Below are 26,343 nucleotides of genomic sequence, written 5' to 3' on the forward strand. Positions count from 1 at the left end.
ACTAAATTAAAATTTGGTCACAAACAAATATATAGTTTCATCAATTTCATATTTGTATCAATATTTGTAAAATCAACTTTTATATACCCGCATTTTGCATAGACGAAAATACCAGGTCTTCAGATATTCATGTACTAAACGTATAAAATTAAGAATAAGATTCACTCAAATACCATCCACAAGAAACATTCAACGAGCTAACTAAATTAGTCAGCTTGGTTTACCATATAAATACACTGATAGAGTGATAGTTATACCCATAATCATCAGTAAAAAAAATAAAGAAATTCATAAAAACAAAAAAAAAAACAAAAACACTTAAAAAACTTTCTAAACAAATAAAAATAATGGCTATTGAAAGGAAAACTGTGATTGTCTCAATCGCCGTATTGCTAATGATAGTAGCAATGACCGTGACTGAAGTTGATGGCAGGACTAATTTTGGACGGAACTTATTGGAAGGCCAAACTAATGAGGGACGAAACTTATATGACATCGTTGGTGCAGTGGTGGGTAAACATTGCTGCAACAAAATCATTACTACTTGTTGTGGTCCTGCTCCTGCGCCTCAGCCTACTCGTAAACCTTAATTATATATCATCTCTTGATTTATTCATATTTTCTTTTTTCTTTTTCTTTAAGGAGAAATTAACTATATATCTAAATATTCAAATAAATGGACCATTGAAAATAATATTGACTGGGAATATATATATACCAATTGTGTTATTTTCCTAGGAGTGAAAGGTCCACATATTGTTTTTTCTTTCTTTTTTAGTCTATAATTGTGGATAGACAAACTGTTCACATACTTGTATTTTTTAGTATTATTTTTTGAGGTGAAAATTTAATTTTATATTTAAATAAGACATACATTTTCTTGGATAATCAAGTATTCTCAGCCAAAATTCAAACTAATAAATTACAAAATATCGTTGCAACAAATAAATGGACCATTGAAAATAATATTGATTGGGGATATATATATACCAATTGTGTTATTTTCCTAGGAGTGAAAGGTCCACATATTGTTTTTTTCTTTCTTTTTTAGTCTATAATTGTGGATAGACAAACTGTTCACATACTTGTATTTTTTAGTTTTATTTTTTGGGGTGAAAATTTAATTTTATATTTAAATAAGACATACATTTTCTTGGATAATCAAGTATTCTCAGCCAAAATTCAAACTAATAAATTACAAAATATTGGATGGTTATGTGAATTTTGTGAGCATCAATTCATAGTGATCATAAATCATCGGAATACCAAAATATAGTTTTGATTTCTGATTACATATATGCCATACACCATAAACTGTAAGCCTATCCAAACCTTAATTCACTCAACAAAGTCTCCAACTTGAATCTCAATGTGGGACATTGAAATATTCACACGAAACTCTCCAATGAAAACACACACGTGTGTGTGCGTGTGTGTGAAATCAAATATTTACATGTACATGTATGAAGAGCAACATTGGTAAATACTTTAGGGTTAGATTAATTACTTCATGAAATTATCTCTGTGCCCCACACAAGGAGTAAAACAACCAACACTACGAATGAAGCAAGAATAGAAGCCAAGTTTTGTCCTTAAAACTCTAATCGCAAAACGTCTCTTGGTCGTACCTTGACGCACTTCAGAAACCCATCGCTCGGCCGACTCGTTTATTCCTTTCATCGACTTCCTAAGCTTCTCTTTGAAACTGAATCTCTCTGATCCCATCAAGTCGTAGCTTGCCAACACCACCCGTCTTCCGTCCCGATAACATTTCTGAGAGTAGCGTTCTCGCTGGTCATGGTGTGGCAGCGATACATAGGCGTACATGTACGTTTGTTCCGGCATCATAAATATAAAGCAATGTAATGTAAGAAGAGTGATTTAGCGTGTATAGCCTCTCTTATATGTTAGTATGTGTATATATATGTACGAGAGAGAGAGTTGGGTGAGATTTTGGTTGAACAATTATGAAATTGCGTTTGATAGTGGTTGGTGACTGTGTTGCACCAAATATGGAATAATGGAATCTCATGTTATTTGGTCATACGCATGTGATCATTATGTGGCCTATTGTAAGCCGCCATGTACTTTTTCAATTGGTTAAAGAAATCTTTAAAATTTGATTAATAGATCTATAATTAAAAAAAAATGACTAAACTATACATATTGTTTTCAAAAAGTAACTTTCCAACGTACATTGTTCAACTTTTATACAAATCCCAACTGTTCAACGGTCTCTCTCCTCCTTTCAAATCCTCTTGAAAGGAGGAGAGAGACCGTATCTTATATGGAGTATCAGATTCAAAGAAATATCTCACTATACCATATATCCGATAAATATGACTCAACAAATCCTATTTAATACTAAATGTACTTCGTTTGCTAGGCGCTAAGCGGGCGGTGACCCAGTGCCTAGCGCCTAGAACGCCTAATCGGGGCCTAGACGATTTTTTAGGCGGTTTAGACGTTTATAACATAAAACATTATCAATATGATATTATATATAAAAGTTATATAAAATATCTATATAAAACTAAAAATTAGATAAAATATTTATTTATATTTATATTAAACAATATATGAATATTTATAACTATATATATAAATAAAACTCTAATTAAAATTGAAAAAATACATTAAACAAGATCTATGTAATTTTAGGCGGTCAATGCGGTTATCTAGGCGTCGCATGAGAGTCTAGCGCCTAGTCGGGGCCTAGGCGACCGCCTAGACCGCTTTTTAGAACACTGACTATACTATATATCCGATAAATATGACTCAACAAATCCTATTTAATACTAAATGTACTTCGTTTGTTTGTAAACTTTCAGTCTTTCAAATAACATTAATGGACAGACGAGAAAGTAGTAGATTCGAAAGTGAAATAAAAATATATAAAAAAAAACACGGGTTTCTCGGTTGAAGTATCGTCAACCATTTTAGACATCATGCGGAGTATTGGTTTTATGAGGAAAAAAAAAATAGGAAAAGAAAAGAAGAAAATCTAAAATCACATTTTATACAACCTTTTTTAATCCTATATATATATATATATACTAGAAATTAACCCGCGGTACACCGCGGGCCTATAATTTTACTAAATAATAAAATTAATTTTTCTTTTTCAGGTTGAGAGCCCGCGGTATACCGCTGGAAATATTAATTTTACATGTTGTGACATTGATTTTAATATTGTATATTTTTAGTAGAGAAAATTGTGTAGTGTATGAAAAAATGATAAATTGTTTACAATAAAAATCTGTCATATTAATTATGATTTAGCGGTAAAATGGAATTTTGAAATCTTGGTAATGAATGTTTTAGGGGTAAGGAAAATACTATGTTTTTAGGAAAACATATACTTAGACACGCCGCACGCGTTTGTATTAAACAGATATCAAAACAAAAAAAAAGAATTAAAATCGTAGAAACATTACATCATTAATAGAAATAGAGAATACACAATGAAAATAAAAATTAGATTGCTCAAAAACTGAAGCATAGATGCTGAGATATCAAAACAAAAAAAAGAATTAAATCGTAGAAACATAACATCATTAATAGAAAATAGAGAATACACAATGAAAAATAAAAATTAGATTGCTCAAAAACTGAAGCATAGATGCTGAGAGAAGTTTGTGTGGATGAATGAAAAATGATTTGCCGAATAGCAGAGCCTATATTTATAATGTTTAGAATTAGGTTGCTTTATTAGGGTTTTAAGAAAAGCATATTCTGCAAAATATTCTATAAGTAATTAGCGTAGATATGCTATAGTTAATCGCATCAGAATATCTAAACAAAATTAATTTTAGTTTCTATCGTTAACATATTTGATTTGCGCTTTCGCGATTTTTATAATTTTGCAGTAAACCAACTTTATGACTTTCCATAGTTCAAGATCGTAGAGAATATTTGATGGTTAATCTGATAATTAGAAGATTCTATATATCTTAGCGAAATTTTTTCCCTAAATAACGAAGAAGTTACCATATACTTCGGAATTGTATTTGTTGATTTAATATTCGATTTTAAATTGAATAATTTACATAGAAGTTACCATACAAGTCCGGTAAGGTTTCTTATTTTTGCTGTAAAAAATACTCATATATCCGATTATCATTATTTCTATCAAAAATATCCAATTTATTAACTACATTTATTTTATAATAATTCAAAATAATATAAATATAACATCAAATAAAAGTGAAATGAGAATTATATAATTCTGTTTAAATTAGGTCGAGAGATTGTAAAAAATTAGCTCAAATTTGTTAATTAGCATTAACTCATCATATTTTATATCTTTTTCTGTAAAAATCGTGAAGAATATATGTCATAAATAAAGAGTTTAGATATAGAAATAGTTAAAAATATAGATATTTTTAGAGTTTATAAATTAATTTCGTTTTGGATATTGCCAAAATTTAAAGAAAGATCCAATTGAATATTTTTGGTCACAAAAAAAAACCTACCCATAAAGATTAAAATTTAGGATTATAGTTATTTCAAATTTTAAACTAATTTATATTTTATAATTTTCATAAATACGAAAATAATTTGTTCACCTATATCAGAAAATATAACTAAAATAAATTACGTAATATTATATAAAAATTTAAAATAAATAACTATTTTCATTTTATGGTGTAGACAAATTATTATTAGTATTTATGTAATTTAGTTTCAAAAATAATTTAGAAAAATAACAAACATTAAATTTTATAACAAAACAAATTATTTTCGTAAGAATTTGTCCCCAAATTAATATTTACAAAATATTTATTTTAATCACATATTCTTTCTATATAAAAATAAGTAGTTAGATAATTATGGTTAGAAGTAGTTAAGGTAAATAACAAATATGGTTAGTTTAAAGATATCATATATATATATAACAAATAAGATTATTTACCATTAAAATAGGTAACTTATTTGTTTTATTATACGCATATTCTCTTAAAGAAAATTAATAATTAGGTGTGGGGAGAAGTTAAGGAAATTAACAAATATGAATTAATAAAGGAATTAATTTCGTTATAATATTGCCATAAATTTTTTCAGTTTGAAATTAATAAAGGCTTCATTTATTAGTTTGAAATTAAGACAACATCCCTAAAATTGCTTATCCAAAATCCGAATAGACTAAAACCGGGTCAAACCCGGATCCAAAAGACTTTTTGCAAAAATCCCCTGTAAAAATGTATATGTAGATATAATCTACCGGTTGCGAAACCGTCTTAGTTTTAAAACTAAAAACAATAAAGAAAAGCCCAACAAGAGTATTACGAAAGCATTAAGTAAAAACCAGAAAAAGAAGTAGATGGATGATGCTACATCATCACCTATCAAATACCGGATGATGAGGTATAGAATCAACAGAGGTAACCCGTCAATGGGTTCAACAGGTTGCCGCCAGAGGTGCAGAAGCAGCATGCCAAGCAGGAAACAGACAAGCATGAGGATTTTGTTCTTCCATAGCCAAGTTCCTAGATCTGTTAATCAAATAACAAACCGCTTGATCAAAAAACCATACATGCATATGTCATCAAAAATCTGGTGGATCATTACGAATTGAAACATTTGGAAGATTCTCTGACCTCTCATTCCCTTCCGGAGAAACTCGTCGACGCTTCTTGGTTGAATCCCATCCTACAAATCATAAAACATGGTAAGAGGAAGACAAGTTCATTCTCAATAACTCAACTTGATGAGCCGTAAGTATATAAACATACCAGTGGTTCTATTTCAAGAGGGTGGAGGCAAGTAATTCCAGTCCTTAACTCTACTTGTTGAGCCGGAAGTGGGACCAAGTTCTCAACGTAAGGAGATATAACACAAATGTCTTCAGGGAGCCTTTGGAGTTTGTCTTCTCTGAAATATACTGGAACAGCAAGTCTTCATCGTCATAAAAGAGAACATCCCCTTGCTTTGAGAGAGTCATGGGCGTGAAGGACCTAGACTCCAAGTCCACCATACCAAGAGAAGCTAAACTAATGGAATGAGTCTTGCTCCATGTATCTTGTGGTGCATCATCCATACTCCATATCTCTGAAGAGGATGGGAAACGGGCATGGCTATGGCAAGACGATCCCTAATGTTGGCAATCTGTGCTTCCAACATGATGCCCTTGGGAAGAGGCGGACGTGGGACATCATGGAACTCTTCCGTGTGAAGATCCAAGGCGAGTATCGTGTAGACATGATCATGCCTAATTCGTAACCAGTACACTGATCCGTTGACACACGCCGATTTTCTTGCGACATCAACCTTGTAACGATTTGGTTTCCAAAGTTTCCGCCATTCACCATTGTTGACGTCAAGGATATCGCAATAGTTAGGATCACGGAAGATCCTTACTACTTTATAGCTACCCTTAGCATTGTCTCTACCGAATCCCATCGCACAATATCCCGGGAAATAAGTCGTCCATGATTCTGAAAATATATTTGGAATATTATTATTTTTAAATCGTACATCATCCTACAAATAAAGGTTGACTCACACAAATAAAAATAGATTGTACCTTCCCTAAACGTGGTGGAGTTTGGTTGGGGATTCAAGAGGGAGGGGCAATGGAATCGCCGGAGTTGACCCGTGGAAGGGTTCAAAACGTTGACCCACTCTGTTTCAGGGAAACAGACCAAACCCTCGTAACTCATCGACGGTCGTGTGGCGTCGCAGTGCAAATAGACAAACTCTAGGCCCCATTCGCAGTCCTCAACCCCGGGGAGGAGACTCGGAGAGACGTCGCATTCGCAGTCATAGGCCAGTAGGATTTTCTGGCAAGATTTTGCAAGAATGAGATGTTTATCCACGAACCACTTTGATTCCAGTATCGATTTCCATTCTTTGGACACGCTTTTGAATCTGCCTAGAGATTTCAGGGGAAGCTTGAGGAACAATTCTCCAAGTAGATGGGCACTCAAATACATGGAATTAGGGTTTCCTTCTTCCATTGAGTTTATTGTTCTCTTCTTTTTTACCAAACAACATTCGATAGGGTTTCTTCTCCCTTCTTGCATTACAGACTCTCTTCTTAATTTTTTTTCTCTCGTTATTTGACGTTACAATTGGACTTTTTTAACCTACTAGTTACATTCAATTTTCCTTTTTCTTTCCTTTTTTTTTTAATAGATCTTTGAGTTTAAAAAAGAAAGAGATAATGACAACACGATAACAAAAATTCCCAATAAATGCTAAAATTTACCACCAAAAACATTAGAAAATTCGGAATTATTGCATAGAAAAAACATTTGGACGATTTATTTTTAGATAATGAGAAGAGTAGAATGAGGTTGCCACATCATCGCCGAGTCATTTCGAAGCTTTCTTCTTTCTTTTTTTCCTCTGTTTATACGAATGAAATGCTCTGTGTTCCTAATCTTCTTCCTTGGATCATCCTAATTACTCAGTGATCATGCATAGATTCCTTGTAAAGTTGTCTTCTTCATCCTCTAATCCATTGAGAAGCTTGAAGAATCAGCGTCTGATTCTCCCTCTATCGCCTTCTTCAAAATCTTTTACCTCCTCTTCTGTCTCACCACCTCCAAGTCCCTCGAACGCTTCTAATCGATTTGGGTATCCTTATTCCGCCGAGTTGTTTCGAAATTTGTCACCTTTAAGCTCAAATTCGAGGACTTTAGGAGTGAATGGGATTAGTAGTAGATGTATCAGCAGTGAACCCGGAAGAGAATCGATTGAGTACGATGTTCTGATTGTCGGAGCTGGACCGGCCGGTTTATCTGCTGCTATACGATTGAAACAACTGTCTCAGGAGAAGAACATTGATCTATCTGTTTGTGTCGTTGAGAAAGGAGCAGAAGTTGGTCTGTTTTTTTTTTCTCTCTTTCTCAAAGTATTGACTTTGCAATTATCAGCTCTCTTAGATTCTTGAAATTGGTTGTGAATTTCTTCAATTTGTAGGAGGACACATTATATCTGGAAATGTTTTTGAACCTGTGGCACTTGATGAGCTTCTTCCACATTGGAGACAAGAACATGTTTGTCTCTCTCTCTTTCATTATTTCCTAAGAATTTTCTTGTTGTTTGAGACAAGAACATGAGCACTCTGTGTTATTAATATTCATTGTTGTTTCATGTTCTGTGTGTTTGTAGGCACCCATTGAGATCCCTGCTTCTTCTGATAAATTCTGGTTTTTGACCAAAGAGCGTGCAATTTCACTTCCTTCTCCGTTTGATAACAAGGGAAACTACGTTATTAGGTACGTGTAGAGAAAACATTTTACTACTATTTATCTCAATGGTTAAGTTTCATTTGAGATTTTTAGTATTTGGTGGTGCTTGTATATACAGTTTGAGCCAACTGGTGCGTTGGCTAGGAGGAAAAGCTGAGGAGCTTGGAACAGAGATATATCCTGGCTTTTCTGCTAGTGAGGTAATCTCGTGCTTCTACTTGTGTTTATAGTTATAATCAATTTTGTTTGGCATTGTGAACGTTGTTTTCAGGTGTTGTACGATGCAAGTGATAAAGTTGTTGGGATTGCAACCAAAGATATGGGAATATCCAAAGATGGTTCCAAGAAGGAGAATTTCCAGCCAGGTGTTGACATAAAAGGTCTCTGTCTCTTTCTCCCTCTCTCTCTTTTTCATTTTCTATAGGCTTCCTCTGTACCAAGATATGTGCTTTCAATACACAGGGCGAGTTACACTGTTTGCAGAGGGATGCAGAGGATCGTTGTCAGAGGTGAGAAGAAGCGTTTTTATTATAATTGCCTCCAATCACTGCTGATGCAAACTAATTTGTTACTTTAATTTGTGCAGAGAATAATCAAAAAGTATAAACTAAGAGAGGAGGTTAATGCACAACATCAGACATATGCTTTGGGAATCAAGGAGGTAAATAATTGTATCATCGTTCTAATTGTTACTTGAATCCATGTTTGATTTTGCAAAAACTTTGGTATGATAGTAGTTTTTTTTGTTGTGATTTTCATATCAAATAACATCTCTACAGAAAAAGTGATCACACATTATCATAAGGGTTGAGAATTTTCTCTCGGTAGAACTACTGGTCATAGGTCCTTTAATTGCTGATACTTCGAGCTCAACAGGTCTGGGAGATAGATGAAAGCAAGCATAACCCTGGAGAAGTTATTCATACATTGGGTTGGCCCTTGGATCCCAAGACATATGGAGGTTCTTTCTTGTACCACATGAACGATAGACAGGTAACTCACTTTTCCCTTGAAGGTACTTTGTTATTGTTGAGAAAATATTGTAATATCTCCTTCCAGTGGTGTCTTAATCAATTACAAAACTTACCTTTCAATTTTGGTAGCTCAGTTGGAGTTTTCTTTTCACCCGAACAGGTTGCACTTGGCTTGGTTGTTGCCTTGAATTACCACAACCCTTTCTTGAATCCGTATGAGGAATTTCAGGTATGTCAATTTCTCATAATGATAGACTTTTTAGCAGTTACTAAAAATACCTTTCTAAAAGCCATCGTTTTTATCCTCCAAATAGAAACTCAAACACCATCCTGCCATTAAACGCATCTTGGAAGGTGGTACTGTGCTTCAGTATGGGGCTCGTACTTTAAATGAAGGTGGTTTTCAGGTGAGTTGAAACTCACCACCCCTTAGATCTAACTGGTGCGCAGATTCTTTGAAAGCAGAACTATTTCCATTTTTGGTATAGCCATTTTCTAAAGCATGTATTATTATGCATAGTTTTGTTTTATTGATTGAGAAATAAGATTTGATCTAGTTAACCCTTCATGACAGAAATAAGATTTGTTTGACATGTTATGACATATTTGAACTTGATGCTAGTAAAATTTCAGTCCATTCCCTATCCAGTTTTTCCTGGAGGAGCAATAATTGGATGTTCAGCTGGTTTTCTCAATGTACCCAAGATTAAGGGAACACACACTGCAATGAAATCAGGTCACATTATATTTTTGATAGGATACGATTTTTCATTGTCTCTTCATTGAAATCTCATCTTAATTTCATCAATATCTTACAGGAATGTTAGCAGCAGAGGCTGCATTTGGTGTAATTCATGAAGGTTTACACATGAACACGTACTGGGACAACTTGAGGGATTCATGGGTGTGGAAAGAGCTCTACGCTGCTCGAAACTACCGTCCTGTTCGTAATATCATGAACATATATCAGCGTATATGGTTTTCTATCTGATTGATCTTTTCTGGAAGATAAAATCTTAATGTCATATTCTTGCAGGCATTCGAGTATGGGCTACTCCCTGGCTTGGCCGTTAGTGCTATGGAACAGTAAGACCCGGAATTGATTCTCTTCTTTTTGCCGTGTTCTGTGTGATCGATCCTCTTTGCTATACGTGAACTGTTGATGTTTGATTATGCAGCTATGTACTGAAAGGAAAAGTCCCTTTCACGCTCAAGCATGGGAAAGCAGACCACGAAGCAACAGATGTAAATATACACGCAGTGGGAATAAACCCTTAATTGTTTCAAATATAATCAGATCAAAACCATCCACTAAACACTCTGACTCTGATAGATACACAACTAAAGTCTAGCTACATCTTTATGCAGCTTGCTCGGAAATGCACACCAATTGTGTATCCAAAGCCAGATGGTGTTTTGTCGTTTGATGTGCCAACTTCTTTATACAGGTTTGTACCATGACATAAACTACAGTATCTTTATATGTAAAAGTACTCCTCCTATGGTATTTACAAGCGGTTGTATCCTGAATGATGATGATGATAACAGGAGTAATACCAATCATGATCATGATCAACCATCTCATTTGCGCTTGAGGGATCCTAAGATTCCAGAAAAGGTAAACTTTCCAGAGTATGCTGCACCAGAGTCACGCTACTGTCCGGCCCGTGTTTACGAGTAATAACTCCCTTTCTCTTCCCTCTCTCTCTGTCTCCATATGCAATTTGATCAATAGATTAACTTCCTTAAGCAAGATACTCATCTTCGTTTCCGTATTGATTCAAAACATAAAAAAAGATATATCGAAGACGAAGAGGGTAAGCCGAAACTGCAGATAAACGCTCAAAACTGTTTGCACTGCAAGGTACGCATCACTCGCTGAGTCTATACACTTTGTGTCAAAGTATGTCTCGTTCATGGCACTCGATTGATTTTGGATAAGCTTAAATTGATTTTGGTTCTTTCTAAAAGGCATGTGACATCAAAGATCCAAAGCAGAACATAGAGTGGACAGTGCCTGAAGGTGGTGGAGGCCCTGCTTATTCCCTCATGTAGTACTCAAGTTTCAACAAACCTCTCACTTACCATCCATATCTGATAAATAAATGAGACTCAACAAAATCCTAATTGTCTTGATTTTTTTTTTTACTAAATGTTTGTAAGCATTAGTGTTTCGTATGTTTGTAAACTTTCACTTGACTTCTATTAAAAAAAAAAACACTTTCACTTGATAGTAAAGTAATAATGGGCAGACGATAAAGTATCATCGTTTCATAAGCAAACAAAAAAACTTGGGTTTCTCGATTGAAGTGTCATCAACAATTTTGACATGATGCTGACTGCTGAGGATTTGTTTTGAGAACAAGAAGAAAAAACTATTTAGGAAAAGAAAAGGGGAGAAAAATCTAGAATCACATTCATTTTATACAGCCTTTTTTATCTAAACGCCGCAGGAGAAGCCTAACGAAGATGAGCGTTTGGTAGCATCTGTAGGACTGGTTCGTAAACTTGTTACTATAGCACAAAGCCTCTCTCTTGGTCAGGCAAGTTTTAGCTCTCAAATCACCACCTACACAATTTCAAAACAGGGATGAGTTAGTGACACGGCTTCTCTAAGCTTTCTTCCTTCAATTCACTTTTCTCTAAGCTCACAAAAAGGCAAATCACAATTGAATCTGTTATGTTTTCTTAAGCGTTTTATGGGGTTTGGTAAACGATATCTGAGTTTTTCTCGGAAGGCATTTTCAAGTCCATCAAATTGTCTTTCTGCGATCAGGTCATCTTTTTATGCTCTTTAATGATCGCAGTCAAGATTCTTTGCCTCTTATGTTTTGTATTAAAGGAGAGTTTTGCAACGGTTGTTATATTTCTATACAAGCAATTAGAAATCCTAACCACAAAGTATATTATTATCACATTTACGAAAATTTACAAATCCAAGGTATGCTAAATAAGCAACCGTTCGTACACACACACACACTCCATCATAGCTCCAAGGGGATTCAAGAGAAAGCAAAATTTACATGTGATAAGAATAATAACAGATTAGCTGTTGTGTATACTACTAGGCTAGATTCACTGAAGAATCAAAGAAAGAAGTACCAAAATAGACATCAACATTGAAAATGCAAGCAACACAGAAAAAATGTATATAAGTATATTCAACAAAGCAGTCCTATGTTTTTTCACAAATTTTCATGTACCCTATATAAAAAAATGCTTCAGTTTTAACTCAGATAACTCAGCAGAAATGCAAGAAGATTGCAAGAAAAACGACAGAGAGCACATGCTTTATCATATGTCAACAGGAAAGGATCAAACAAGTATTTCAATAAAGCTTATGCTCATTCCTCTCAGTCATCAGGTAGAGGGTAGAAGATAGAGATGATTACCTTGCAGATAATGATGGTGAGTGGAGCTAGTTTCAAGGCCCCTGTCCAGCCGGGGTACCTGAAGACTGTTGCTGCTGCTTCTGCTGTATCTGGAGAAGAAGGTTTGCTGCGAATTGTAGTGTTGACTGGTATCTCTGGTTCTTATCGACCTCCCCATCATCTGTTGTACCCTGTCCAGCCCCAGAGATCATAGGCTGCAATTGTGGTGCTTGGTTTTGTGGCTCTAAGTTTGCCTTGTCTACTGGTGGTTGCATGACAGCTTGAAATTGGGAAGGATTTAAGTTATGTGCCTGATTTGTTGTTACGCCATGATAATTTGCTTGCTGATAACTTGGAATTGGACCATAGTTTTGGTTTGGCACGGAAGCTTCTGGTTGGTATTGCTGTGTCATGGGCTGAGAAACAGGATGATTTGTCGAACCCTGAGTGTACATGGAATAATTATTATGAGGCATATTTGGTAACGGAGACAGCTGAGGTATGTTAACAGATTGGCCTTGGTATTGCATGTTGCCATGGACCATTCCACTAGAGTAGTTGGGGTTGTTTGAAGCTGGAGGATAACGCGCAGGAGGAGGAGGTAGTTGCCCAGCTGGAGTGTATTGATTTCCGTATTGTTGGAATGACTGATTTGTTGCATCATGAACTGTTTGTGGACCTCTTTTCCAAGCTTGAGACGGTGCTTCTCCATTGTACAGTCCATTGGATTGAGGTACTGTGGAAACAACTGTTGAAGGTCCTGATATAGGTTGGTGACTCTCAGGGGCAGCAGGTTGAGAAGTTGCAGGGAGAATAGATGCCAGAGTGGCTAAAAGCTCCGGAGTTAAACTAACCCCAGCTTGAGGCGCTGCATTATTAGGTATTCTGAGAGGCTCACTAACCGATGGTTTTGAAGCAGCTGTCAGATGTTCTAGTGCAACCCTATTGTAATTTTCCCTAGGAGGATATAAACTGTGACTGGCATTGGCAGGTGAATCCCGGGCTTGATCCATATAATGCAGAGGATTGGACTGAGATTCTTGTATGTATGATGCTGTAACAGGAACGGCTGGCGGGGGCAACTTGAGAACAACACCATATAGCCGTTCTGGACCGGACACTTTGAGTACATCAGTTAAGAAATCTGATGGAGGCACCAAGAATAAAGTTGTACCATCATCTAATTTGGCAACACCCGCCCGATCTTTTGAGCTAAGGTAGCGGAGAAATTCAGTGTAAGACGCAAAATCTTCTTGCCTGTCTGGTAAGAAGAAAACGATCTCAAATCCAATGGCATCGGTGTAATGTTTGGCGAGCATATTCAAACCAGTTCTTGCTGAACAATTGACGACCTCAGGCCTATAAATCAATTATAAGAAAAAACAAAGTCAGCAATTGAGGGCAATGCCATAAATGAATCAGCACCACGAAAATCAAGACATATCAGAAACTATACAAGTAATAGTAAAACTAAAATGTACTATCTAAAATAATGAATTCTTACTTCCATCGAGAATGAAATGAAAAATATATAAATCTATCTGAAAAAGAAAACACTAGAAGGGTTTAAGTGCTTGTAATTGGTACTCACAGTTTAGTTTCAATTCCCTTTACCATAGGTACACAACGAGCACAACAGACAGGAGTTCCACCCTTGGCAATCATTCCTCTCCATATGTAATCAGAATCAGGGGGGCCACGGATAGGCCTAGCAGCAACTGAAACTCGCCCAAATGACCTCTCATCGACACCCATTGGAGTAAAACCGTCCACTGATCCATCTCTTCTGGTTCGTTTACTTTCTCTGTCCAACTGAGCAGGATCATATTCTTCCCAAGAACCGGGGTTTGACCTCATAGGGTGCCTCATACCTTGTGCAGGAGATGGGAGGATTCCAGGTCCTGTTGGAGATGGGAGTATTCCAGTTCCATTTGCAGATGGCCTCCTCCAGTTTGGCTCCTTACCAACAACGTCGTTGTATTCTGAACCATTATATGAACGCTCATTGCTACCTCTGAGAGGCCTCATAGACCCAGGAATTCCAGTAGAATGAGGAGAAGATATAAACGACGGATCATTGTTGAACATATCTGTCCTTGACCGTTTCATACCAGAGTAAAAACTGGTATCGTCTGGCTCAGGAGGTAACTCATCGTTTGAGTACATAATTTTGATTCTAGGATTATTGAATAACCTCCCCTGTATCCCTTCCTTGGCATGGCGAGCTTCCTCCGCGCTCCTAAACTCCACAAGTGAAAAATGACTTGATGGGTAACATTTTATCCTCTCGATCTCACCATAGAGTATCATTGCATTGTGCAGCATTTGCTCATCATTGCATTGTGTAGCATTAGGAGGGTACCCAATCCACAGAACCTTACTTGGCTGGACATCTCCTTTACCGTCGTCATATGAGTGAGGATGCTGTAAGAATATAACAAAACGTCAAAACCAGTAACCTATAAGTATCACCAGTAACAAGACACATACTTTCAACATTTAAGACTAACCTGCGGTTTATGATTCATATTGCCATTCCTGTTATCATAAGAGCCAGCCCATTGTTCCTGAAGATAAAGCAAATGTAACTTGATTTCAGACTTAAAAAGTTGAGTCTACTCTACAATGGAATAGAGACGCAGATATGAAGAAAAACCAAATATTTACTAAAGAAAAATATTTACTAGAGCGTTTTGAAAAGTAAAAACCAAATGCCAGAAGAGTGCTTACTTTTCTTGGCGCTTGTGACCGGAGAAAATCAACACGCAAAAAGCTACCACCCATTCGCTTTCCATTCATGCTCTTAGCCTGTAAAGCATCATCCATCTCATAATAATCAATGAAAGCTGTCTTGCGTTCTCTGAGAAACCTAAAATCCTCGATTTTCCCAAACTTGCTGAACTCTTCCTCCAGGTCATCCTTGGAGACACTAGGGCCGATTCCACCCACCCAAAGACTCTTACAAGGTTTTGCCTGCAACAAGAAAACGTCGATAAGAAGGCGATATAATACTACCCAGATAGGTTGACAAGAATAAAGCTTCAAACATATCAAGCATCAAACATCAAAGAAACTAAACACAGAAACTAACTAGTAATTCCAACTACATTATGACACCAATTCATATCAATTGCTATCCTAAGCAAGCAACACTGCTGCAAGGAAACCATATCCTCTTCCTCACTCAATCAGTTTTATATAAATTCTCTCGACTACACACACAATTTGTCAGCAGGAGAAGCATGTCGACCCAAAAACCGGCAAGACATTAACACTTTCTGCAAAACATTATTGTCTTTATCATTGCCTGAGTCCCAAATAAACCAATCCCTAGACACTCCATTAAGTACTCAAAGCCGGGAAGACATTGAAATTTGAGACTGCCTGCAAATGAATCTATGTCTTGATCACTGCAGCTATAACAATCCAAGAATGGTTGTGAAGAAGTCAACTCCTTAAGGAACTAAAATGAGAAAGCCCAGATTGTACGCATGGTAAGATTTGAGGAACGGGCATGGTTCTTCAACTAGAGCGTTTCACAAAATCTCTCTTTCACCATGAGTCTCTCTTCTTTACTACGTTTCTGATTGGAAGAGTTAGCAGCCACGTAATTTGTCTTTCTGTAGCATCGAGCCTAAACAAGCCCCAAACTCCCTCACGCTGATATGGATTTGTGACACCTATACTAGCAGTAGGAGTTAGGACGATACTGTTGCCAGAATTTTCTGTTTCCAATATGCAATTATTGATATCTACGTACCGCCATATACAAATCTCTCCACACGGTTTGATTATTGCAGGAAACTGAACTTTAAAACTGCCGATGATAGATTTGCTAGCTTCCAATTTTTCACCATTGCGAATTTGAGTGGTGTACCAATTCATTCATACTCAAGCTTGTGAGATTTAACCTGAAACCAGACTGCTAAACGCGGATACAAGTCCGAAGATATCGCTAAGGGAAGCAACGATAATCGGATCAACCTTCGCATAAACGAGAGAAAACATGTGTTTGATGTATTCTTTTGCAGAGCTCATTCGCTAAGAGTTGTATGGTCTCTGTGGTTTGGCTTGGCGCGAGTTCGATAAAACCCAAGTAATTTGAGAAATACGTTTCTCTTATTTAGATCGGATCAAGTTTCGCATAATAGAAAAATCTCTAGGTTTCGGCTTTGATTTGTACGACGAAAAAAAAAAACTCAGTTCAACAAGAATTTTTTTGTGGACTAAACAAGCATCATCAAAGTTATATGAACCTGGACTATGAATTCGTAAAAAGAGTATAATCGTTGACAAAAGACAATCAAAGTTAGAGGACAAACGAAGATATAGATAAGAACAAACCGGTCGTGCGTATTCGATCTTAATTTGACTTCCATTCAAATTTGCTCCTTGAAGAGCCTCTTTCGCTGCCACAGCTTCCTCCACACGTCTGTAGTATATAAACGCAAAGCCACGCGAAGAATACACAGTGATTCTATCAATATCGCCGTATCTTCCAAACAACTCGGTCAGATCTGACTCTGTCGTTTCCGGCGTAAGGCTACCGACCCAAAGATTGTTTGATTGGAAACCGGAATCATCGGCTCTGAATGGCTTCATAGCTAACGCCATCGGGATTGTTTCAATTGACGAGATCCTATGGATCCAAAATTCGAATCCCCGAATTTGATTGTTTTACCTTTTGGGATAATGAGATTTCGATATCCACGAGACGGAAAACGAGAGACGAATTGTGCGATGAAGCAATGATACCTTGAGCAAGAGAAATTCAGAGAGATTTGAGTTTTCAAAATCCTACCTACAGAGAGGAGAAGAGAACCCTAGATTGAGTTTGAAGACGAAGAAGAAGATTAGATTGTGAGAGAAAGAGAGGCCAGAGGATATCGAAGCGGCGGCTTTTAAAGGATATATAGATACTTTTCCTTTAATTTATTTTATTATTTTTTCCTTTTTGGGAGTCGGACCGAAACGGTGCGTTTCAATAGTAGTTGTGGCAAATTCGTAAATAATCGTAATCATATATAAACCGAAAATCCATAACCCCAAGGGCTCTCACTGAAGATTAGCATAATGTTTGTACATAAGACATCTAATAACTGCAATTAGTCTCTGGGTTTGTAGGTGTTCGTTTAGTAGACTTTGGAAGCTTCACATGAACATTGGTTTAGATGAAGCACCAGAAACAGGTATCACCATCCTTTTAAGAACTGTTAAGCATTCGATGAAGATCCGGGCTAGGTGGTAGAGCTCAAGCTCGTATTGCTCGTAGATGAAGAAAGCTGTGAATGAGAACGACATCACTGTCCAAACAAAGAGTACAGAAAATGTTATGGATACGAAGATTAATGGATGAAGAAGTTTGTAATTATGTTTATCAAGTGTGAAAACAAAAGCTTTGTTCAAGTACCTGTGAAAAGAAATGCAGCCAATGAACGGGATACGATCAGTTTGAGGAGATATAGCGATCCTGCAATCTGTTTTTATGTTTTGTTTTAGGAAACGAGAGAGATGAGGTATTTTTCATGTTTGGTGAGCATTAGAGAAGTGTATAAAGAGTATAATTGTACCTTGAAGAACTTGATCCAGTCTCCTCCTATGCTTAAGGATTTAAAACCTCGAACTCCCTGATTCCATACAACTACGATATCTCTACTAAGATCTCTCACAGCGGATTCCGAGATCTCAAATCTCCATGGGGGTATTTTCTTGACTTGAAACCCAAAACTGTCAAAGTAAATAAATCTGTCACTTAATTGCATATAGATTTCAAAAGTGAAACATATATACATAGATGCATCATGATTTGCTAGGGCAATTTTGGTACCACGAATTATTTTCACTGTCTTCTATAATGGTAAAGTTCTGGAACCAATACTTACATCTTTGAAGGTACAAAAGCGACTCCATAGAGAGCAACAGCAAATATAAACAGAAGTTGGGCTGCAGATGAAGTAAATGTGTTTCCAGAAAAGAAGAACCAGTAATAAAACAAGTTGAGGAAAAGGAAAGAAAGGAAGGTTTTCTTCTCATTTCTCCACAGCAAGAGGTCTGCAACTGCATGAGAACATAGATGAAAAGTTAAGTCAATTTAAAGAGACTAAAATTAAACACTTGCATTGACTAGATTCGCTTTGAGTTTGTTTATATGTGCATGAAATAAAGTTGGAACTCGCATGAAATCACATGGTCTGGAAGCAGATGTAAATGAACCGAGCAGATACTTCAGCAAGTTCTAAACATCTAGAAGCTAAAAATCTAAGATAAGAATAGAGATATATTCTTTCCAGGTTAAGCCTTATAAACATGCACCATCATATCCATAGCTAGATGAGATACGGACTTCAAGCAATATAACTGAATACTTAGCCAATAACACTTCAAAAGGGCATTATAATTGTTAATAGCGAGATGGCTCTAACCTTTCCCACAACCAAGAAGCTGATCTGCAGTAGATTGAATGATTGTGTCATCGAACTTCTCAAGATCCCGAGAGAACCATTGAAGCGTTGATGCAATTCCATCCTACAAATCCAACAAAAGCTAATGAATCCAAGGATGCTACTATGCAGCTGAATTTGCAAAACAAAACATTATCAAATTTAAACTCACTTCAAGTGTCACAACAGGTGTGTAACCAAGATGCTTCTTAGCTGCATTGCAGTTAAAAGTTCTCGTCGATGAAGCTAACAGAGCATACTGATGAGCTGTGTCATAATTACTCCCAAGGCCCTCCTTTTCATGTGTCCATTTAAGAAGTGAGAAAACAAACAAAACCAGCCGAACAGGAAGTTTGATGGATGGTCTGCAATTAAAGAGGAAAAAGATATCAAAACAGGTAAACCAGAAAGTTAGCTCTAAGGATCTAAAACTTTTAAAAATGATCAATATTAAGGACATAGGAGAAGGAAACATATACGACCATGTACAAGATACTAAAATATCAGCGAATCACCATGTAGAGATAGTTTATATCTAAAAACGATTAATTGAATATGGCTGTGCTCGAAACAGCTGTACTAGATAAGGTAGTTCATGTCTCCAGGACATCTATCAACAGAAAATTAAGATCTTATGCTTTAAGAAGGGAACATTCAAGGTGGGTTCAGTAGTTCTGAGGAGCCTTTTTCCCATGCTACAGCAGACACCGGATAATCAGGAAACAGAAAGATAAAAAGAGTTCACAACAAGTTTCGTTATATCAAAAACTGTTTGGATGCTCATTTACCTTGGGTATCCCAGACCTTCAACTATGTGGCTTACAAAGTCCCAAAATCTAACCGGCTTGAGGTTTGTGATAAAAAAGTCCTACATATAGTCGGCACAGAAAAACTTCATCACATATAAAGTTCATGAGCTTTTCAGGAGTGATTTGGCAAATACACATGCCTCAGGGAGGTTACCTTTCCAGCCACAAACTCCATATTTGAATCTAATGCTTCAGCGGCGCAAATATGTGCATGACAAACGTTCTCTGAGTAAGTGAAATCAGACATGTTTTCACTACTCCCGATTATAAACTGAAATTTTAAAACTGAAGACAGTCATTCCCCCCAAAAAAAGGAAAACTAAGAATGCATCAAGCTCAAGGAATTCTACCAGGTATTATAAAATGACAAATATTAAAGCAATAATGGGATGAACTAATAGTACGACCTTTGCATATCCGGACTTGGCTAGATTCACCAGGAAAGGTACAAACTCTGTGTCACCAGGTCCAAATACAATGCTAGAGCGAAGTGCACAAGTTAAGAGACCATCACGGTTGTTTGCAAATTTGATCAAAGATTCCGCTTGAGCTTTGAAGTCTGTCAGCATGGATTGGAACTGCAAGAGAATCAGAGAAAAACAAATATCATCTCTGAACAAGAGCAAAGACAAAAACAAACAAAACAATCATGCTCAGGGATTACCTTCAAAGGGCGTCTCAAGGATTCATCACCATCACGTATAGGTTGGGAACCATCAAAAACAACATCAGCTGAACTGTTGTAGATAAGGTTTCTGACTCCAGACTCACGACAGGCAGAAATCACATTTCTTGTACCTATTAGACGAATTGTACGAGAAATCGATTAACCACACTAGTAAAACTAATATAATGGTAAACCATCTTGAAGTGACTAAGGACTTTACCTTGAACTATAACCTTGTAGCAGTCAAAGTAATCATGGGAAGGTAAATCAGTAGCTCCCATGTAAAATACAACATAGGAACCCTCAGTAGCTGCAAGGAACAAACCACAATATGATGTTACAATCACATCCCAACATCAAAACTCAAATGCATTACTCAAATCAGAACACAAAAATCTCAAATATCCAAAAATTCTCCCACAGCATTTCTGAGATACCAAACACCGATGATCCTTCCATGTCATATCTAACAAAGTGCAACAGGAAATGAGAAGAAAACCTTTAACGATCTGAGGTTTATCACGAACATCGACGGAGTGATAAGAAGCGCGGCCGGAGGAGAGAGCATCCTCGAGGACCGAATCGGATGCGTCAAGATGGAGAGTGTGACCGGAATCAGCGACACGGACTGTCCAGTTTCCGAGACGAAGCAATCTGGAGACGAGCGATCGACCAGTGAACCCTCGGCCGCCAAGGACGACACAAGTCTTGAGGTGAGAATCTCCACCACGGACGGAATCTTCGTCCATTGTTATCGCCAAATCAAACCCCAGCTATATCGCCTTCTCGCTATAAAACTCGGCCGAGTCAACTCAGAGAAAAAGGCCGAGTCGAGTTGGATCAGTGCACAAAAAGCTGAATACTAAATGTTTTAAGGGGTTGCTTGGCGGGCAGATTATATGCTCTCCACTCGCGAAACCTTTTAGCGTTTTCATTTATTCTTGGGCTGTGTAATTATAATTTAATATTCACACTTTTTGCAATAGATCTATGGATTGGATTGGACTTAATTATTTAAATTATCTGTATAATTATTTCTTGATTACAAACAAATATAGTAAAGTTGTAATTAAATCATAGACGCACGGTTGCGTTTTCACGTTTGGTGAGCTAATTACATCAATCCACCAAACATATGATTTCCATAGTAGAAATTTGGTAAGCACTTGTAGATAGAACTAAAACGTATCTATCTATACACTTGTGTATGTTGAAGCATAAATTACACTTAAAAATCTCAATAATTTAATAATTGAGTGAAACTACATATTTAGATGTTTTCTGTGTTGAATACACATTCAAATCGATAACTGAAGAAAACCCAAAACATATAAAATATCAATCTTTGCAGCTGATGATGACTTGCAAATTTTTCTATACAATTAAGAAAGATACCCCAAGCTTTCAGAAACGATCTCTGGCTCTCTGTATACGACGCAGTGCTTCAGCTTCTGTTGCTGAGTCTGGAATGCTTAAAGATTTTCGGATATCTTTGCTCCATGTTCTGAGGAACGGGTTACATGCTTTCTCGACCTTAACAGTCGTAGGAATCTACAGACAACAAAACCGTAATTGAAATCTAGAAAGAGGTTTAGAAGCAAGAGGAGATAGGGAAGAGATAAGAAGTTTTACTGATGGGAGTCCCTGGCTGCGAAGATGGGCGACTCGGGTTGCATAGGACTGAAGAGTTTCATTCTTTGGTTCTACGGATAGTGCAAACTTGAGATTGCCCTGTATCATGGAGGGTATATAAATAGTTTACTTCACCGAGTCACAGAGAGTTGAACAATGTGAGTTAAAGACAGTATTTATGTGTATAGAACTTACTGCTGTGTTTTCACGGCCGCAGTATATATTTGTATCATCTGGTAAAGACACGATCTTTTGGAGTGATGAAAGCATCTGAGTCATAAGACGAAAAAGGTTATCGTTAAAAAGGACAGCACAATAAGTTTACTTCTCTGAAAGAAACTACAAAGTTAGGTTATTAGAGTACTCCAAAGTCCCAAGTGATCTCTCCATAAAGTCTATAACAATCGACTCACTTAGCACAATTTGCCACAAGAAAGCATCCATAACAGTAAAAAGAAACATGATTTCAAAAACCACAAATCACTTAGTACGATTTTAGCCACAAGAAAATAATCATAACAGTGCAAGGGTCGAGAACGTTGAATATTTTTTCGATTCACATTTAAGGTTTTGGGCCTAGTTTTCAATTTAAGTTACCTGCTCGGGGGTACCTTCTGAAAGGGTACCACAGGATAAGCTATATATCAGGTCTCCTGTGAATATTGTCGCTGAACCGGGAAAATAGAAGCTAATATGGCCTGCTTGAGAACAAGAACAGTTATGTGAGTGAACAGTCATGTGAGTAAACATGGCACCAAATATACATAAATTACTAGTTGTTATACACTACAACGATAAAAAAGGAGAGCAGTTACACAATAATGTATCGAGAATGACAGATAAGATACTATATGTGATCCACCAAAGGTTTCTAACGCTGGCAATATTTGACTGTACAGATATGTTCATAGTATTTTAAAGTAAAGGTATATGGCAGCTACAAACCTTGTGTGTGGCCAGGAGTATCAAGTACCCGAACCTCATGGCCAGCAAACATCCACTTATCACTATCCTTCAGAAGTATGTCAATTCCAGGAATCCGATCTTTATCAACAGCTGATCCAATCACCTGTCGGTAACATAAGTCACATATAAACACTTGAGTATATATAAAAGATGAAACAACGAAAAGAACAACTAGACACAGTTGCAAAACAAAAAGGCCCAGAAAGCCATTTTTTCCTGGTCAACATCTCAAAACCAAACCATTGTATTGTAGAGCTCTATGTTTCATAGCTATTACAGGCAAGAACACTCCAAGGGAACAAGTGATGATAAAGAAAGGGTAACTTGCGAAAAGGGAAGAAAGAAAGCAAAAAAACAAGGTCATACAGTTTTAAACCGAAAAGAGTATCCTCTTACCTTTGCGCCATACCTTTCTTTCAATTCAGCATTCCCCCCAATGTGATCATCATGATGATGAGTGTTCAAAATGTAAGTTAAATTCCAATTTTTCCTGCTCAATGCCTCTATAACAGGTGCAGCCTCAGAAGGATCAACAACTCCAACTGTTCCGGTGTCTTCATCGTGCAACAGATAAGCATAGTTGTCCTTACTGCAGGGCACCTGAAACATCCCCGACAAATAAGAAAAGACAAATAGATCGTTGTTAATGTCTTCAGCAGTTTGTTGTGAAGTTATTTCACCCTAGCACATCCAGGATGAAAAGCAAGCAAACGAAAATAAACTGGAAAAACGTTTGCACTAGCATGAGATACAGAAGATAACCAAAGTCAAAAGAAGAGTAACGAAAAAAGCTATAGTAGGACAAGCATACTAACCAGTTCGATTTTTAATGAGGATGGCATATTGGAAATGCTACAAAAGTGGGTAATTTTAAGGGTCTTTCTAGCTCCACGCAATGTTTTCAGTGGCATGGATAATAACCACATTACTCCGTATAATAAGCTTTTCCTGAGGCAAAGCTGTCTCAAACCAGGCCACACGCAAAGCTGCCCTCCAATCTGTTTCATGAATTCAATCAACAAATCATAATCTGATACAAATAGTATAAGATAGCCAGACAAAGACTAAACACAGTTGACAAAAAGCAGACCAGAGAAGCTTAAATTAGATAATTCAATCTCCAGTTTCACCTAACCAGTCAACAGCAGATAGTAATTGACCCTCATGCTTGAATCAAACATTCAAACCTACTAGTCTCAATGAATCAGCACACAACACTAGTACAGTCGAAGATCGGTATTGTGAAAATCTGAATCAAGACATTTTCAGAAACGAAATCTCACATATATTATCTGAATAGTAGTAGCCAACACAGAACTCAAAAAAAGCTAAATCTCGTACCAACCACAAAACCAGATCGGAATTATCAAAAGCAAAGACTGAATCAAAGAGAAGACTATAAAGGAGGGAGAGAGATTAAACCCTAGAACACGAAGGAATCGATGAATTGGTGGTGGTAGATGAAGCTTTGGAGATCACAGGCATCCTCTATATATCTCTCTCCCTCTTCTCTCTGATTCTTTCTTCAAATAGAGAAACGAGAGGAGATGATTGTGTTACCTTTGAAGAAGCTTCTTTGAGAGATTTTGCGCGTAGATAGAAGAAACCCAGAATTTCTCGCCTGAGCTGTGATGACGAGTCTGCGACTTCGACAGGAAACAACGTCAGAGCTAGAGAGACAGCTTTTACTCTTTTTTTATTTTTATATTTATTTGTTTTTGCTTTTAAGTCAAATTTATTTTAGCTCAACTACTAAATATCCCTCAATAAATTGTTCCGTGTTATCATAATTCACAAAACTCGTTATATATATTTGACCACGAGTAATTAGTTTCTCTATTGGTTTTCAGAAATTAATATTTGAATAAGGTAATAAATTAGTTACCATATGTTATACTATTATTAAATTTGGTGTTTCTATAACGGTTTTCTTATTTTTTACTTCTTTTGTTCAATTAGATTTCCCTTTTGGGATCCAGGAAAAAAACATTTCCTTTTGGGTCGACGCAAAAAAATAGAAAAGATTCCCTTTCGTCAATATTTGCTGATTTGGTTAAGATCAATTTAGAGTGGTTGAGATTAAACGTTTGCCTTGATCATTTGGGTTTTTGTAGAATAGAAAAAATAAATAAAAATCAAGCATTAATTAGAGAGTATTATCAACATTATTTATTTATTATTATAGTATCAAATATCATAAATTGAAACTTTTATACATTACTTGATAATATCTAGATAATATGATGTGTATCTTTAGTATATTGAGATTTTTTTTGTTATAATCATTATCTATATTGAAAGTTTAAAAAAAAAAAAAAAAAAAAAAAAAAAAATCAGTAATTGAAGTAGTTCATTAAGAATTGTGCCCATCTTATCGACAACGAACCACTTGTATTATTGTAGAGATTTTTAACTAAACTGCCCTGTTTTCACCTTCCATTTTTAAAAATGACATTAAAAAAACATGTTGTATGCAACGCCATTTCTCTTAATAAGAAAGACGGAAATGTCCTCCAATTTGTGTATAGAGGAAATCGATTTGACGTTTCATTTCAGCATTTAACAGTCTTAGAGATGCATTGGAAACCAGACACATTTTAAATTTTAAGGTAAAATTAAATTTAATATATTTCTTGCTTTTATTTGTCTTTTACCCCTTCTCCTTCCATTTTAATCTAATCTGTTTTTTTAGTCGGTTGCCATCTTCCGTTTACGACAAAGATCTTTGACTGTTTTCATACTTTTCGTCCACGATTTACCGATTCGAATAGAAGGTAAATCTTGTAGCGGATTTGTACTAGATTCTTTCATTTTCGTTGTCCATTAACTATCCACATATGTCTACTGACCATCTTAATTATTGTCCACAATTTGCATATCTAAGACATGGAATTACAGGAGGATACTCAAGAAGTAATTGATGGTCGGCCCGTTTTCCCTCCATATCGTGTAGGCGAAGACGACGACCTAACAATTGTTCCCAAACTTCTTCCTAAAAGGGTTTTCGCTACAGATCCCTCCGGTTCGTAAAAACCTTTTTCATATACAAATTTTTCAATTGTCCCCCTAACTTTCAATATCTTTAGTTTTAGGGTCGAAAAATTAATTTTTGGTCCATCATTTTTCTATTTTTTAAGGTCTATGGGAAGCCTCATCAGTTTATCCCATATTTGCTTCTTTTCAAGGCTATACCAGCAATTGCGGCCCTTTTTGCTATCAAGTTCATTAAACTACATGGTTAGGGATTAGATCTTGTTTGTATCACATAAGAAATTGTAGACCACTT

At 36.4% G+C, this 26,343-nt stretch overlaps 5 protein-coding genes across 6 annotated transcripts; 1 reads left to right on the forward strand and 4 right to left on the reverse strand.

Annotated features, from left to right (window-relative positions):
• Positions 1-1,031: 1,031 nt before the first annotated feature.
• LOC9316111 lies at positions 1,032-2,103 on the reverse strand. Its single transcript, XM_002881854.2, has one exon. It carries the CDS (start codon positions 1,846-1,848, stop codon positions 1,504-1,506), a length of 345 nt encoding a protein of 114 aa, XP_002881900.1. The 5' UTR covers positions 1,849-2,103; the 3' UTR covers positions 1,032-1,503.
• Positions 2,104-7,247: 5,144 nt separating this feature from the next.
• Positions 7,248-11,410, forward strand: LOC9317968 (electron transfer flavoprotein-ubiquinone oxidoreductase, mitochondrial). The gene is made up of 18 exons (XM_021028927.1): positions 7,248-7,829; positions 7,927-8,003; positions 8,119-8,225; positions 8,317-8,398; positions 8,470-8,578; positions 8,661-8,707; positions 8,785-8,859; positions 9,075-9,191; positions 9,333-9,401; positions 9,487-9,579; positions 9,806-9,908; positions 9,991-10,115; positions 10,209-10,258; positions 10,351-10,417; positions 10,541-10,620; positions 10,721-10,849; positions 10,970-11,036; positions 11,144-11,410. Exons 1-18 carry the CDS (start codon positions 7,421-7,423, stop codon positions 11,225-11,227), a joined length of 1,890 nt encoding a protein of 629 aa, XP_020884586.1. The 5' UTR covers positions 7,248-7,420; the 3' UTR covers positions 11,228-11,410.
• Positions 11,411-11,426: 16 nt separating this feature from the next.
• On the reverse strand, positions 11,427-17,435 carry LOC9316112 (flowering time control protein FPA). The gene is made up of 6 exons (XM_021028926.1): positions 16,888-17,435; positions 15,274-15,516; positions 15,054-15,110; positions 14,135-14,967; positions 12,565-13,902; positions 11,427-11,741 (listed from the first exon to the last, which is right to left on the reverse strand). Exons 1-5 carry the CDS (start codon positions 17,155-17,157, stop codon positions 12,597-12,599), a joined length of 2,709 nt encoding a protein of 902 aa, XP_020884585.1. The 5' UTR covers positions 17,158-17,435; the 3' UTR covers positions 11,427-11,741; positions 12,565-12,596.
• Positions 17,436-17,534: 99 nt separating this feature from the next.
• Positions 17,535-21,479, reverse strand: LOC9317969 (3beta-hydroxysteroid-dehydrogenase/decarboxylase). The gene is made up of 12 exons (XM_021028928.1): positions 20,959-21,479; positions 20,680-20,769; positions 20,457-20,590; positions 20,200-20,370; positions 19,947-20,063; positions 19,772-19,851; positions 19,156-19,348; positions 18,966-19,068; positions 18,426-18,600; positions 18,114-18,270; positions 17,954-18,020; positions 17,535-17,846 (listed from the first exon to the last, which is right to left on the reverse strand). The coding sequence occupies exons 1-12, from the start codon at positions 21,206-21,208 to the stop codon at positions 17,695-17,697; spliced, it is 1,689 nt and encodes a 562-aa protein (XP_020884587.1). The 5' UTR covers positions 21,209-21,479; the 3' UTR covers positions 17,535-17,694.
• Positions 21,480-21,667: 188 nt separating this feature from the next.
• Positions 21,668-24,810, reverse strand: LOC9317970 (hydroxyacylglutathione hydrolase 1, mitochondrial). Of its 2 annotated transcripts, none has more exons than XM_002881858.2 (8): positions 24,480-24,810; positions 23,873-24,055; positions 23,454-23,657; positions 23,037-23,160; positions 22,689-22,789; positions 22,287-22,361; positions 22,092-22,190; positions 21,668-22,010 (listed from the first exon to the last, which is right to left on the reverse strand). In XM_002881858.2, exons 1-8 carry the CDS (start codon positions 24,540-24,542, stop codon positions 21,864-21,866), a joined length of 996 nt encoding a protein of 331 aa, XP_002881904.1. In that variant the 5' UTR covers positions 24,543-24,810; the 3' UTR covers positions 21,668-21,863. The 2 variants fall into 2 exon arrangements, with proteins under 2 accessions (XP_002881904.1, XP_020884588.1); XM_021028929.1 differs by having other exon boundaries at positions 24,618-24,771.
• Positions 24,811-26,343: the final 1,533 nt, after the last annotated feature.

The sequence above is a fragment of the Arabidopsis lyrata genome, assembly GCF_000004255.2.
Source record: "Arabidopsis lyrata subsp. lyrata unplaced genomic scaffold ARALYscaffold_4, whole genome shotgun sequence".
Classification (NCBI taxonomy): domain Eukaryota; kingdom Viridiplantae; phylum Streptophyta; class Magnoliopsida; order Brassicales; family Brassicaceae; genus Arabidopsis; species Arabidopsis lyrata.